The sequence below is a fragment of the Sus scrofa genome, chromosome 1 (assembly GCF_000003025.6).
Source record: "Sus scrofa isolate TJ Tabasco breed Duroc chromosome 1, Sscrofa11.1, whole genome shotgun sequence".
Lineage (NCBI taxonomy): Eukaryota > Metazoa > Chordata > Mammalia > Artiodactyla > Suidae > Sus > Sus scrofa.
In genome coordinates this window covers 75,693,896-75,710,770 of record NC_010443.5, presented here as the reverse complement: position 1 = coordinate 75,710,770, position 16,875 = coordinate 75,693,896, and the positions used below count along the sequence as shown (strand labels likewise).

At 38.7% G+C, this 16,875-nt stretch overlaps 1 protein-coding gene across 3 annotated transcripts in view; it reads right to left on the bottom strand.

The window, feature by feature from the left end:
* Positions 1-16,620, bottom strand: part of FIG4 (FIG4 phosphoinositide 5-phosphatase) — a 152,871-nt gene extending 136,251 nt beyond the window's left edge. Inside the window, exon 1 of one of the 3 annotated variants that reach the window (XM_021068077.1) lies at positions 16,309-16,620. In XM_021068077.1, coding sequence (XP_020923736.1) covers positions 16,309-16,374 — 66 coding nt within the window. In that variant the 5' untranslated portion in view covers positions 16,375-16,620. 3 annotated transcript variants of the gene reach the window in all.

The window sequence follows — 16,875 nt, the reverse complement described above, 5'->3', positions numbered from 1 at the left end:
TCTTAATCCCTAATTCCCAAACCCAAGGCCAATATCAAGGCTAATTAAATAAGCTGCATTCCTCATGAAGTGGTTCTTATTTTGCTCTATTTTGTTGTGACAGGGTGGGGAGAAGGGAAACGCTTCTTTAAATCCTTTGAGGACAAGGCAGGAATTAAACAAACACAAACATACACACATACACCCCAACAATTTTGAGCTAGCAATTTCTTACAATTGTACCCCCACAGATCACACATGCTGACACAAAAGTCTGCCACAGTTCTGTCCAGCTACCAATTTTTTTTTCAGCTACCAATTTGAATATCAACCACTATACGTTCAGGTCTTTGTTGTGAAATGGTCAGTTATTGCAAATGGTAAGACTCCTAGAACTCATGTATTACTAAGCAAGGGCTATAAATTGGAAATCCTCTAGGGTAAACTGCAGTTTCTTCCAGGATAACCTTAGGCTTCTAAATCTCCTGTAGGCAACTCCTGATTGCATGGGGTATATATGAGCATCAGGGCTGGATCTGGCCTTACTTTCTCTGTGGACTTGGGTCACATGAGCCAAAGGACAACACGAAGGTGCTGGTTGCCAGGGAGAACAGGTCAACCTTTGGAGGGAGCAGAACCTTCCCAAGGCCAGTATGCTATCTACCAACCCATCTCCCTTTCTTCTCCAAATGGTTCTCAAAATCCAGCTCTAAACACAGGTAACAATGACAACATGAACTTTACCTCAGGAGCAATTCTACAGAACCTTTCTAAATGAAGGCTCAGGACGAGAGACACCCTGTCTTGCTCGCTGCCTCTTTTGTTCCTTAATGCATCCTCTAATTCCTCCACAGCCAATCAATACATTCTCACCAGCCAAAACAGCAATGCCTGTTTCTTTCATACACTTGCCAACAATGACTTTGGTCAATCTTTCCAATCTTTGCCACTCTGACAAGTGAAAAATGGGGATCTATTTTCACACTACTGCTTTAATTATTAGTAAGTTGAATATACTTTCACATGCATACTTCTCTTTCGGCAAATTAACCATTCATGTTGTCATCTTTTTTTTTGTTTATGGCCATACCCACAGCATATGGAATTTCCCAGGCCAGGGATCAAATATGAGCCACAGCTGTGGGAACACTGGATCTTTTAACCCTCTGTGGCAGGTGGTGGATCAAAGCCACACCTCTGCAGCAACCCAAGCTGCTGCAGTAGGATTCTTAACCCACTGGGCCACAGCAGGAACTCCATGACTTTGTATTTTTTGGTCAGGTTTTATTTTTCATTATTTTTATAAAATTTTGGGGAGTTTCCATTGGGCTCTATCTCCAGGATAGACCACGTACTAGGCCACAAAACAAGTCTCAACAAATTTAATAGGACAAAAATTATACCAAGCAAATTTCCTGATCACAACAGTATGAAACTAGAAATCAGGAAGGATCAAGATGGTGGAGGAGTGAGACGTGGCACTCACCTTCTCCCACAAACACATCAAAAAAAACCATCTACATGTAGAACTATTTGCATAGAACATCTACTGAATGCTGGCAGAAGACCTTATACCTCCAAAAAGGGCAAGAATCCCTCCACATAAGCAGGTAGAACAAAAGAAAAAAAAAAGAGAGAGAGAGAAGGAATCAGGACGAGACTAGCACTCCTGAGAGGGAGCTGTTGAAGAGGAAAGGAACCCACACCCTCAAAAGCCACCTAACCAACAGGGAGATCAGCCAAGATGAAGGGAACTCAATGTCACAGAGAAAAGTGCAGCAGCTGGACTGAGGAGGGCAAAGCAGAGTGAGAGCTGCAAAGACCATCTGTACCACCATTCCTGAACCCAAACACCACAGCCTGATAGGCTCGGGCAGGGGCTGGAGAGGTGCCACCTACACATGCTGCCATCAACAAGGTGCCTCTTGTGAGGGCTGCAGTTGGCTGGCCACCTCTTGTGGAGGCTAAGGGCAGCAGGGGGCTAAGCACAATGCAGTGCTTCTTGCCTGGTCTACAGGTGGCAGGGGCAAACCAGAGCAGTCATCTCAGACACCAGAAGTGGGCATGGCTTTCCACCACTAGGGGGTCTGAACAGGTACCACCTGTGGCCCCAGTCACCTCAGAGGCTGGCAAAGAAGAGGGCACTGAAACCAAGATCCACACATTGTTGCTCTCACTCCCCTGGGAGTGCACCTGCCCTGCTGCTGCCACTACCAAATGCTCCAGGCACCAGCTACACCTGCCTGATCACTGTCACCTCCTAGGGATCTACAACTAGGAGCAGCCTGCACCACCTTCCCGTGGGTCCTTGCCACTGTCAAGGGCCCAGCAACGAGGCACTTGCTACTAGCCTTGCTCATTGCCTCCATATCCCTGGAAGCATGCACAGCGCCCTAAAAAGAAATAGTAAGCCATCAAAAAATACCCAGGAGTGCTCGTACATATAAATAGCCCTCCAAGACTACAGTAGTTGTTTTCCCTAAACTCACAAAATAAGAGAAATATAAGCAAAAACAGGAAGCTCAGGAACTATTCCCAGTTAAAACAACAGGAGAATTCACCTGAATGAGCAGACAATGAAACAGACCTCTGCAGTCTAACAGACACTAAGTTCAAAAGGGAGATAGTGAAGATATTGAAGGAATTAAGAGTGAATATGAAGAAATTAAGAAGATATGAACAGTAACATAGATTACTTTAGAAAGGAACTAGAAAGCATAAGGAGGAGCCAAGAAAAATTAGATAATTCATTTGCAAAGATGCAAGCTGAGTTAAAGGCACTGAAGAGCAGAATGAATAATGAAGAGGAACAAATTAGTGACTTGGAAGATAGAATATCATGCCCCCCAAAATTAAATACCTAGGAATAAACCTGACTAAGGAGTTGAAAGACTTATATGCTGAGAACTATAAAATATTAATCAAGGAAATTAAAGAGGATTCAAAGAAATGGAAAGATAGCCCATGCTCATGGATTGGAAGAATTAATATTGTTAAAATAGCCATACTACCCAAAGCATTCTACAGATTCAATGCAATCTCTACCAGATTTCCCATGATATTTTTCACAGAACTAAAACAATCCAAAATTTATATGGAACCATAAAAGACCAGAATTGCCAAAGCAATCCCGAGGAACAAAAACCAAGCAGGAGAAACACCTCTCCCAGACTTCAGGCAATATTATAGAGCCACAGTAATCAAAACACTGTGGTACTGGTGCCAAAACAGACATATAGACCAATGGAACCGAATAGAGAACCCATAAATAAACCCACATACCTATGGTCAATTAATCTTTGACAAAGGAACCAAGAATATAAAATGGGAAAAACAGAGTCTTTTCAGCAAGTGGTACTGGGAAAACAGAACAGCCACATGTAAATCAATGAAACTGGAACAGGCCCTCACACCATGCACAAAAATAAACTCAAAATGCCTTAAAGACTTAAACATAAGACAAGACACCATCAAACTCCTAGAAGAGAACATAGGCAAAACATTCTGACATCAACCATACAAATGTTTTCTTAGGTCAGTCTCCCAAGGCAGTAGAAATAGAGACAAAAATAAACCAATGGGACCTAATCAAACTGACAGGCTTCTGCACAGCACAGGAAACCATTAAAAAAAAAAAAAAAAACCCTACAGCATGGGAGAAAATAGTTTCAAATGATGCAACTGATAAGGGCTTAAGGTCTAAAATATATAAACCACTTATACAACTCAACAGCCAAAAAAAACAACAACCCAATTAAAAAAAGGGGGGGGGGGGCAGAAATATGGATGGCCAAAAGGCAAATGAAAAATGTTCAACATCACTAATTATTATGGAAATGCAAATTTAAAAAAATACAATGGAGGTACCACCTCACATCAATCATAATGGCCATCATTAACAAGCCAACAAGTAAGAATAGCCAAGAAATGGAAACAACCTAAAAGTCCATCAACAGATGAATGGATTAAGAAGATATGATACACACACACACACACACACACACACACACACAAAGGAATACTAATCAGCCATAAAAAGAACAAAATAATGCTATCTGCAGCAACATGGATTGAACTAGACATCTCATACTAAGTGACGTCAGAGAGAGAAAGACAAATACCATACGATATCACTTATATCTGAAGTGATATCAGCACAAATGAACCTATCTACAGAAAAGAAAGAAACTCATGGACTTGAGAGAACAGGCTTGTGGTTGCCAAGGGGTAGGGAAGGGAGTGGGATGGACTGGGAGTTTGGGATTAGCAGATGCCAACTATTGCATTTGGAGTGGATAAGCAATGAGATTCCGCTATATAGAACAGTGAGCTGTATCTAGTCACTTGTGATGGAACATGATGGAGGATAATATGAGGAAAAGAATGTGTATGTATATATGTGTGTGTGCGCGTATGTATGTGTGTATATATGTATATGAATATATGTGTTGTGTATGTGTATATATATGTGTGTATATATACTTATGTGTATATGTATTTCTATATATGTGTGCATGTATATATGTATGACTGTGTCACTTTGCTGTATAGCAGAAATTTACAGAACTTTGTGAATCAACTATAGTAGAAAAAATATCTTAAAAAAAAAGAGAAACTAGAAATCAATTACAGGAAGAAAATAGGAAAAATACAAACACATGGAGACTAAACAACCTGCTACTAAAAAGCCAATGAGTAATGAAGAAATCAAAGAGGAAATCAGAAAATACCTTGGGGACAAAAAAAGTAAAAACACCTTTCCAAGATCTATGGGACACTGCAAAAGCAGTTCAAGAGAAAAGTGTATAGTAATAAGGCTTACCTCAAAAACAAGAAAAATCTCAAATAAACAACCTAACCTATCATCTAAAGGAATAATGAAAAGAAGAACAAAACCCAAAGTTAGGTTAAGGAAGGAACTAAAAAAGATCATAGACAAAATAGAGAAAAAAAAAATAATAGAAAAGATCAGTGAAACCAAAAGCATTGTTAAGATAAACAGAAGTGATAAAGCTTTAGCCAGGCTCATCAAGGGAAAAAAAAAAAAGAATTCAAATAAGCAAATTAGACATGAAAGAGGAGAAATAACAATTGATATCCTGGAGATACAAAAAAAAAAAAAAAAAAAACAGAATACTCCTACAAAAATTTATATGCTAACAAATTGAATAACCTTGAAGAAATGGACATTCTAGAAACATACACTTTTCCAAGAGTGAATCAAGAATCAAAAGGCAATCTGAGGAGTTCCTGTCATGGCTCAGTGGTTAACAAACCTGACTACCAACCATGAGGACAAAGGTTCAATCCCTGGCCTAAATAGGTTAAGGATCCGGCATTGCCGTGAGCTGTGGTGTGGGTTGCAGACGTGGCTCAGATCCCTGCATTGCTGTAGCTATGGCATAGGTCAATGGCTACAGCTCCAATTGGAGCCCTAGCCTGGGAACCTCTATATGCCAAATGTGTGGCCCTAAAAAGCAAAAGAAAAAGAAAAAAAAAAAAAGAATCAATAGGCAATCTGAAGAGACAGATCAGTACAGTGAAAATGAAATTGTAGTAAAAGTAAAACCTCCAAGAAAGAGTCCAGGACTGGATGGCTTTACAAGGAAATTTTACCAAACATAAAGAGCTAATCCTTATCTTTCTCAAATGATTCCAAAAAATGCAAGAGGACAGAACACTCCCAAATTCATTCTATGATTACAAAATCAGACAACACTACAAAAAAAGAAAATTACAGACCAATATCTCTGATGAATATAGATGCAAAAAAAATCTTCGACAAAATATTAGCAAAATGAATTCAACAAAACATAAAAAGGATCAGATATCATGATCAAGTGAAATTTATTCCAGGGATGCAAGGATGGTTCAATATCTGCAAGACAATCAATATGACATATCACATTAACCAAACAAGGAATAAAAATCACATGATCATCTCAATAGATGCAAAAAAAAAAGCATGTGACAAAATTCAACACCCATTCATGGTAAAAAACACTTATCAAAGTTGATATAGATGGAACGTATCTCAACATAACAAATGTGATTTATGACAAACACACAGCTAACATCATACTCAACGGTGAAAAACTGAAAGCTTTACTTTTAAAATCAGGAACTAGACACGGATGCCTACTTTGTCATTTCTATTTAACATGGTATTGGAAGTCCTAGCCGTAGCATTCAGACAAGAAAAAGAAATAAACGGGATCCAAACTGCAAGGGAGGAAGTAAAACTGTCACTATTTGCAGATAACATCATACTATATATAGAAAATCCTAAAGTCACCACCAAAAAGCTGTTAGAAATAATAAATTCAGTAAAGTTGCAGGATACAGGATTAATACATAGCAATTTGTTACTTTTCAATGCACTAATAATGATTAGAAAGAGAAATCAAAAATATAACCTGTTTAAAATCAAATCAAAAAGAATAAAATAACTAGGATTAAATAAATTTAACCAAGGAGATTAAAGACCTATACCCTGAAAACTATGAACATTGATGAAGGAAATAGAAGATGACATAAAGAAATGGAAAGATATTTGTTTTCATGGATTTGAAGAATATTGTTAAAATGACCATACTACCAAAAGCAATCTGCAGATTTAATGCAATCCCTATCAAAATACCCTGGACATTTTTCACAGAACTAGAACAAAAAGAAATCTAAAATGTATATGGAACCACAAAAGACCCTGAATTGCCAAAGCAATCATAAGAAAAAAGAACAAAGCTGGCAGTATTATTCACCCTGACCTCAAACTATACTACAAAGTTACAACAATAAAACACACATATCAACAGAACAGAATAGAGAACCCAGAAATAAACCCACACACTTATAATTAACTGATCTATGACAAGGGAGGCAAGAATATACAATAGAGAAGACTGTCTCTTCAATAATGGGTGTTGGTACTATTGGATAGCTACATAAAGAATGAAATTAGAACATTTTTTCACACTATATACACGAACTCAAAATTGATTACTGACCTAAATGTAAGACAGGAAACCATAAAACTCTTAGAAGAAAACATAGGAAGAACATTATTTGACATAAATCCCCAATATTTTGTGGGATGTGTATCCTAAGGCAAGGGAAACAAAAGCAAAAATAAACAAATGGACCTAATTAAACTCAAAAGCTTTTGCAAAGCAAACCATCAACAAAATGAAAAGACAACCTACTGAATAGGAGAAAGTATTTGCTAATGATATGACTGATAAGGGGTTAATACCCAAAATTATACAAACAACTCATACAACTCTGTCAAAACAACAAATAACCCAATTAGAAAATGGCAAAAGACCTCAATAGACATTTTCCCAAAGAAAACATACAGATGGCCAACAGGTACATGATATGATGCTCAACAATGTCAGTCATGAGAGAAATGCAAATCAAAACCACAACGAGATATCAGCTCCCACATGTCAGAATGGCTATAATCAAATTGTCTACAAATCACAAATACCGGTAATAATGTGGAGAAAAGGAAACCCAAGTACATTGCTGATAGGAATGTAAATTGGTGCAGCTACCAGCTGCATGGAAAACTCTATGGAGGTTCTTCAAAATCTTAAGATAGAATTATCATATAACACAGCAATTTCACTACTCAGTATATATCCTAAGAAAATGAAAACACTCATTTGAAAAGATACATATATCCCAATGTTCACAGCAATATTATTTACAATAGCAATATTATTTACAATAGATATGGAAGCAACCTAAGTGTCCCTCAACAAATGAATGGATAAAGAAGATGTGTGGGGGGGGTGTGATGTGTAATGGAATATTACTCAGTCATTGTAAAAGAATGAAATTTTGCCATTTACAACAACATGGATGTACCTGAAGGGTATTATCTTTAGTGGAATAAGGCAAGAAAAGATAAACACTGGATGTTATCACTTATGTGCGGAATCTAAAAAAATGAAACAAATTAATATAACAAAACAGAAACAAACTTGCAAATATAGAGAACAAACTAGTAGCTACCAATGGGGAGAAGAAAGTAGAAAGGGACAAGATAGTGACAGGTAATTAAGAGATAAAAACTAATATGTATAAAATAAATAAGCCACAAGGATATATTGTATGGTACAGGCAATATAGTCAATATTTTATAATAACTATAAGTGGAGTATAATCTATAAAAATACAGAATTATGTTGTATACCTGAATCTAATACAATTTCATAAATCAACTATACTTTAATAAATTAAAGAAACAATACCAATCTTACACAACCACTTTCAGAAAACAGAAGGAACACTTCAACTCATTTCATGTGGCCAAAGTTACCATGATATCAAAATCAGAAAAAGACTTTTGTTTTGTTTTTTCTAGGGCCGCCCTTGTGGCATATGGAGGTTCCCTGGTTAGGGATCTAATTAGAGCTGTAGCTGCAGGCCTACACCACAGCCATGGCCTCGGCCACGCTGGATCCAAGCCGCATCTACCATCTATACCACAGCTCACGGCAACACTGGATTCTTAAACCACTGAGCAAGGCCAGGAATCAAACCCCCAACCTCATCGTTCATAGTCAGATTTGTTAATCACTGAGCCATGACAGGAACTCCAGAAAAAAAAAATCTTAAGATGATAGATTAGGATCACAACCTTAAAGGTAAGAAATCCTTAACAAAATATTAGCAAATAGAATCAAGCAATATATAAAAATGACTAAGTAAAACATACCCCCAAAAAACTCAAAAACTTTAACATTTGAAAATGTATTAGTGTAATTAACCATACTAAGCAAGGAAAGATATGCCATATACAGATGGAGAAAAATTTTTTAAAAAATTCAACATCCACAAGTTTTCTTGTGGCACAGCAGGTTAAGGATCCAGCATTGTCACTGCAGCAGCTTGGGTCACTACTGTGGCGCAGGTTTGGGTTTGATCCCTGGCCCAGGAACTTCCACATGCCACAAGCATGGCCAAATTAAAAAAAAAAAAAAAAAAAAAAAAAAAAGTCAGTATCTACTCATGATTTAAAAAAAGAAAAAAAGACTCTCGGCAAACTAGGAATAGAAAGAAATCTTCCTCAACCTGATAAGAGGCATCTATGAAAACTTACGGCTAACCTCATACTGACTGGTGAAAGACTACATAATTTCCAAGATCAGGCACAAAACAAGACCATGTCTGCTCTCACCACTTCAACTCACTTTTGTACTATTAAGTCCTACCTGGTGTTATAAGAAAAAAATAAATAAAAAGCATCCAGCCTGGGAAGGAAGAAGGGTTCCTTTTTCTAAATGAAATGAATATTCATGTATAAAATACTAAGGAAATCACCAAAAAAAAAAAAAAAGCTATTAGAACTAATAAGCAAGTGTGGTGAAAAAAACACTATTCTGACTTCCTGCCTAGGAATTTTACAGTGTTATAACCCTCCTCATATGAAGAAGGTGGACATTTAAATAAACACCTGAGCTTATGGCTTATGAGTCCTGCTATAAATTCCTTCTTTGCTTTTCCTGGGGCACCTTTTAAAATAGTCACTTAGAGCTAAGCCCTCAAAAAGTTAGTGACCTCCACTCCAACCCCCTCAAACATACGAGGTGCTTGCTACCACACTCTAGATCTCCTGTTTGCTTATGATCTAGGACAGAGGATGACCTTCCCCTGGCTCACTGTGCCCTCCATGCACTTCTGATATTTGTAAGTAATAAATTTTGTGACTTTACTTCCTTTGTGCAGGTGTATTGTCTTCAATCAAAACAAACCCATGGGTTTCACTTCCCCAAAGTGAGAGCTCAGATACTGAGGGAACTACTCACCAACCCCCTGTGGGTAGCTTGTGCCCCCTCATTCAGCAAGTCATAATCTGCATATTCTTAATTCAATAACCAGCTCTAGCTTCTCAATACGGTGAGTTTAGCAACGTGTCAGGATATAAGGTCAACATATAAAAATCAACTCCATCCCTATATACTAGCAATAATCATTAAAATTCTATTTCAAATAGTATAAAAACACATAAAATACTTAAGATTTTTAGGAGATATTAAAATTTCTACACTGAAAACTACAACATATTGCTGAGACCTAATAAGTGGGGAAATATACCATGGATTGAAAGATTCAAAATTATTAAGATTCAGTTCTCCCTAAATTGATCTATAAATTCAATGAAACCCAAATCACAATCCCATCAAGGTTTTTCTTACAAATTGGTAAGATCACTGTAAAAATCATCTAGATATATACAAGATCTCGAATAGCCAAAACAACTTTGGAAAATTTATACTTCCTGATTTCAACACTTCTTATAAAACTATAATAATCAAGATAAGGTAGAAATGACATAAAGAAAAACAAATGATCAATCGAACAATATAGAGAGTTTAGGAATCAACTCATTTATTCAACTAATTTTTCACAAGAGTACCAAAGAAATTCGATTTAAAAAGAGAATAGTCTTTTTCAACAAATGAGGCTGAACAACTGATGTATGGGAAAAAAACGAACCTCAATCCCTGTGGTTGCTAGCTTCCAAGGACCCTTAAAGATTCTTATTTTCTAGTATTTGTGACGTGTATTGTCCCCAAGATGAAGTGGGGCTGGCCTACATGAATTGCAGAAATGATGGAGTGTGACTTCTGAGGCTATGTCACAAAAGACATTGCAGCTTCATCCATGTTTCTCTTGGAATACTCTTTCTGGACTAATCCAGCTGCCATGTCATAAGGACACTTGAGGAGTCCTTTGAAATGTCCATGAGGTAAGAAGTCTAAGCTTCTTGTCAACAAACCAGCTCAACTTGCCAAGCATGTGAGTGAGCCATACTGGAAGTTAATCCTCCAGCCCAGTCTAGAGGACTGTAGCTCAGCTAACATTCATCATTCATGAGATCCTGAGCCAGAACCACTCCGCTAAGTCACTCCCAGATTCCCAATCTACTAAACCTCTGAAATGTGCAATGTTTTTGTTGATTAAAACCACTAAGTTTGATGGTAATGTGTTATACCACGATAGATAAGTACTATAATCCTTGCATCACAAGCATTCACAAAATTTAATATCAAACACTCCCCTAAACATAAAAGTTAAAAGTATAAATCTTTCAGAGGAATCACAGGATATCTCTGTGCTGAAGGAGTAGGCAAAGATCTCTTGGATAGGACACAGAAAGCAATTAACATGAAAGAAAATCTGACAGATTATACTATATTGCAATTAAAAACTTCTCATCAAAAGAGAACAATGTATACATACATATATCAAATCACATCACACATTTTAAATGTAACTTTGGCAATTATACCTCAATAAAGCTGAAAAAAAGATCCTTAATAAAATATATAGGCAAGCCCCTGGCTGAAAGAAAATATTCACAAAATGTCTGTCACAAAGGACTCAATTCCTGAATATAGAAAGAACTTCTACAAATCAATAATAAGTCAATAGTAACAACCTAATTTTTTAAAGCGGGCAAAATGCCTGCACAGACACTCCACAAAGGGAGATATAAAAATGGCCAATAAGTACATGAAAAGATACTCAACATCATTCATTACTCTTTAGGGGAATGCAAATTAGAAACATAGTGAGATACTATTAGATACCCACTAAAATAAAAAGTCTGACAATACTAAACGCTGCCAATGACATGAAGCAATGGAGATTTTTATACTTTGCTGATGGGAGTATAAAATGACACAACCACCTAACATCAACACTATGACTAGCAATTTCATTCACAGGTATTTATTCAGAAGGAATAAAAACATATGTCCACAAATAAAATTGTTCAAGAAAGTTCTAACTATGCCAGCTATATAACTTAATAACAACCATCTAAATGTGGAAACAGTCTAAATCAATAGGGAAAATGGATAAACAAATTGCAGAATATGTATACAAGGGATGACTACTCAATAAGAAGAGGAAACAAACTACTGATGCAACAATGTGGATGCAACTCAAAGACATTATGCTGAGCAAAAGAAGCTAGACTCAAGGGAGTACGTACTGTCAAATTCCATTCAAACAAACTTCCTCAACAGGATATCTAAGCTAAGGCAAAAAATAGAACATTAGGAGTTCCCATCATGGCTCAGTGGAAACGAATCTGACTAGCATTCATAAGGACTCAGGTTCGATCTCTGGCCTCGTTCACTGTGTTAAGGATCTGGCATTATTGGCAGATGCAGCTGGAATCCCGCATTGCTGTGGCTGTGGTGTAGGGCAGTGGCTGCACCTTCAGCCTAGCCTGGGAACTTCCATATACTGCAGGTGCGGCCCTAAAAAGACAAAAAAATAGTAATAATGAATGAAGGAAAGAAAGAAAAGAAAAGAAAAGAAGAGAAAAGAAAAGAAGAGAAAAGAAAAGAAGAGGAAAGAAGAGGAAAGAAGAGGAAATAGAGTATTAGTTGCCAGGTAGGGAAAGGGGACAGCTGACTAGTTCCACAGGGAACTTTCTGGAGCAATACAGGGGTGTAGTTAACACGTGTATAACTCCATCCAAATTCTGTAACTTAGATCTATGCATTTCAACTTATGTAAATTTTAAAGAAAAATAACCTTATAAAATAATAAGTGGTGGGTCAGAAGTGGAACAAGTTAGTAAAGGACAAAAGAATGTTTGTAATTATGAGCTGGGTAGTGGATAGATGGGAGTTTATTATACTACTTTGTTTACTCGGTATTTGCTTGAAATTTCCATAATAAATCTAAAAACAAAAAAGCAAAGACACAAATCACAAACCTAATGTTCTAATTACCTGGTTCATCTGAAATACAATTCCTCTGTCAAACTGCTATGAGGTTTCTAAGCATTAACTCTTAATTTCTATATGTAATTTGTTGCTGTTCAGTTACAAACTATCTATGGCTGACATCAGTTACCAGACCACATTTTCAATAGCACTATCCTCACCTCTCTTTAACTCATTTTTTTTCTTCACCAAATAATAACAGTAATAGTTAACAACACTAACCTCTTAGCAGTTTTATGAGGATTAAATAAAACATATGTAGAGAGCTTTGATCAGTGCCTGGCATAGAACTCTTCCAAAAGCACTGTTATTATTCTCATTAACACAACCTGCTACCACTGTTTTTGGTTTTTTTTGTTTTTTTTTTTTTATGCTAACACCTGCAGCATATATAAGTTCCTGGGCCAGGGGTCGAATGGGAGCTGCAGCTGCAGGCCTACACCGCAGCCATGCCACATCCAAGCTGCATCTTCCACCTATGCCACAGCTTGTGGCAATGCCGGATCTCTAACCCATTGAGTGAGGCCAGGGATTGAACTCACATCCTCCTGGAGACTATGTTGGGTTCTTAACCTGCTCAGCCACAATGGGAACTCCATGTTTTTACATTCTTAGGATCTATTTAGTTGCCAGAATTTTATGCCTTTTCTGGAGTTATTTATGTCTTTTAAACTTTCAGATTACTCAAAATCTTTCTGCATAAACCTTTATTTATTTATTTACTTTGTCTTTTTTTGTCTTTTGTTGTTGTTGCTATTTCTTGGGCCACTCCAGTGGCATATGGAGGTTCCCAGGCTAGGGGTCGAATCGGAGCTGTAGCCACCGGCCTACGCCAGAGCCACAGCAACCCAGGATCCAAGCCGCATCTGCACCCTACACCACAGCTCACGGCAACGCCGGATCGTTAACCCACTGAGCAAGGGCAGAGACCGAACCCGCAACCTCATGGTTCCTAGTCGGATTCGTTAACCACTGCGCCACGACAGGAACTCCTGCATAAACCTTTAAGTCAAAAATATAAAATAGAAGAACGACATATTTCACCGATAGGAAAACTGAAGTTCAGAGGTTAAGCACAGCTGACATTACTCAAGGTAGTCACCTTGGCCCAACCATTTCTTGAAACAAAACAGGTGCTTCCAGAAACAAGTCAAGACTGCCAGATCCAGAGTTCCTGTCGTAGCGCAGTGGAAAGGAATCTGACTAGGAAATATGAGGTTGCAGGTTCGATTCCTGGCCTTGCTCAGTGGGTTAAGGATCCGGCATTGCCGTGAGCTGTGGTGTAGGTCGCAGACAAGGCGGGATCCCACGTTGCTGTGGCTGTGGTATAGGCCAGCAGCTGTAGCTTTAACTGGACCCCTATCCTGAGGACCTCCATATGCCGTGGATGCAGCCATTAAAACAAAACAAAACAAAAGACTGCCAGATCCCTTCCCAGTCAGAGGATTTGTCCACCCAGAGGCAGGCTTCCAATCAGAGCTGAGTTAGTCAGATTCCTCCTTCTAGCACCTATACTCGATCCTTGGCAGAACTCAGTGTGTTCCTGTTTCTTCCTACATTTCCAGAGGATGGGGAAGTAGAAGCCTTCAATGATTCTATACAACTGCTTCCCTACTTTCCTTCTAATAAACTCACCTTTTACCTCTACGCTGGCCAGAGTTAGTTTCCATTACTTAGATGACTGAGAGGGGTCACAATCAAGTTCTGGAACACACACCTCTTTGTGTTAGACTCTCTCAACTAGCATCCATTGAGGGCCTACTGGCCGTAAGGCACTGTAACCACATCTGTGTCATGAGGACCAGTAACATTTTAGCAGAAGATTGGGCCATTACAAGGTGAGAACAGCAAAAAAAACAGAGGGTGGTTATAGAGAACTGAAAGCAACCCAATTTTACTGCAGAATAAGACACATAAAGGCACATAGTTAATACTCAATAAATGATTGCCAAGTTGATATAAGACCAGACAGACAAGTTGAGGACAAATTCTATATGGCTTTGAATGCCCAACTAAGGGAGGCAGAGTTTACTCTCCTCAGAACAGGAGCCACTGAAAATTTCTGAGCAGAAGAGCCCCATAATATGGACTGTGCTTTAGAAAGAACATTAACATCTCAGCCAGTCCTCATGAATGCTCAGCTTATTAAAGGGCTGAAATTTCTGTGTTTAAGTATAGTATGCATGTTTCTAACTAGGGACATTTATCAGCACTTGTACAGAAAGCAGAAGGTTTTGTTTCAATGTCAAAATGATACTTCTGTATGACTCTCCTCAGAGGACAAGTGAAGATATTTGCAAATTTGGTATTATTAGATAATTTTATCTTCTGGTCTGGATTATCAAATGAAGTTGTCAGCAAAATTAATTTAGGGTCAACAATGTTTCTATGCTAATGCTAATGATGACTAGCAGACAAGCTAGTCTCATGTAATAACTGAGAATCTGCTATGTACCTTCTTGCACTCCTCTAATAGTTCCACTGAATGTGTTTTATAAGACATTCTACAGCATAAGCAATGAGTATTATGAAGGTTTTGAGCACATGCCATCCTGTAACCATTAAGTGTAATTTAAACACAGACCCTAATATCAATGATACCCCAGTTTAGAAAAGCTATACTTTATTTTCTAGCCACAGAGATGACAAAGTACATACTTCAAGCACCATTCATTAAATTTTAGGGAACTAGTAACGTAAACATAAAAACCTATCTGCTTGGGAGTTCCAATTGTGACTCAGTAAGTTAGGGACCCTACAGTTATCTCTGTGAGGATTTGGGTTCCATCCCTAGCCTCACTCAGTGGGTTAAGGATCCTGCACTGCTGCAAGCTGCGGAGTAAGTCGCAGGTGCCGCTGGTATCTAGTGTTGCGGTGGCTGTGGCATAAGCCACAGCTGCAGCTCCTATTCAACCACTGGCCCAGGAACTTCCATATGCCACAGGTGCAGCCATACAAAAGACAAACGAACAAACAAAAACCTGGATCTGCTAATTCTACCAGTAACTATTTACATGGTGATTTGAAGAAATAAAACAGAACAAAATAAAACTGTGTAGGAAAAAAGTAAAATGAAAAGCAAAAGAATTCTATCCAAACAAATCAACAAAGTTTTCTTTCCCTTCAAATAAAGAGAACCAAAAATGTCAGCAATAAAAGCATACATAATTATTATCAATCACTGCGACGCCACGGCATAGGAAAACAGAAAAGTTACCGATTCACAGGTCGAGAATATTTTTCTAACCCCTACTTGTACTATAACTAGTGAACCGGAGAACTCCAAGACTTTCCCAAAGTTGAAAAGAATTCAGTAACTCGTACAGAACTTCATGAACAGTTTTTGAGATATCACAAACACTTGCTGCCAGGGTGTTCCAACCTTGGCTTTTAAGTGGTGCTGCAAAAGCTACAGTGTCCCGGGTGCCATAACAGGGCGAAGCCCCCTCGGGCGCATTCCCCAGGACTCGAATTAGGGAACAGAGGGAAGATGGGGCGGGCTGCTGCTCTGCCCCACCGCCCCACACCTACTCGGCCGCTGTCCTCCCCGCACCCCACTGGGCTGGGTACTCACAGCTCTAGTCTCGTACAGAACCAGCTTTTGGACCAAGCTGATTATGGGGGCGGCGGCCGCGGGCATGGCCGAGCAAACGGGGGCGCGCCCCAACAGGCACTAGGCCACAGCCTTGGTTGCAGCAGCCTCGGAACTGCCCCCAAGAAACCCGGAGAGAAGACGCCTCAGATCCAAGATGCCAAGTTCCGCAGGTAAAAACACTGCATCGGCACGAAATACATAGATGATCAGCTACTAAGGTTCAGGTGTTTCCGGATCCGTAGGCCCCACCTCCAGGCAAACCCCACCCCAGCTACCGCGTGGGCGGGACTGGAGGAAGAACCATAGAGAAGTGGGGTAGAGGTTTCCAGAGCCTGCGTACTGCGAAGGAGGAAGCAAAGAACGCCATCTTTGGTATGGGAACGAGGAAAAGTGGGCGGAGAAAAGGGCACTGCCAGTTTAGTTAAATCTCACCTTTTTCTGGTCCTTCTCTTTGCAAAAGTGGACGATTTGGGACTGGATTACTTCTTTTGAATTGGCTCTCCGACTTGCAGATAGATCCATTCCCAAGTTTGTCTGTTTTTTCTC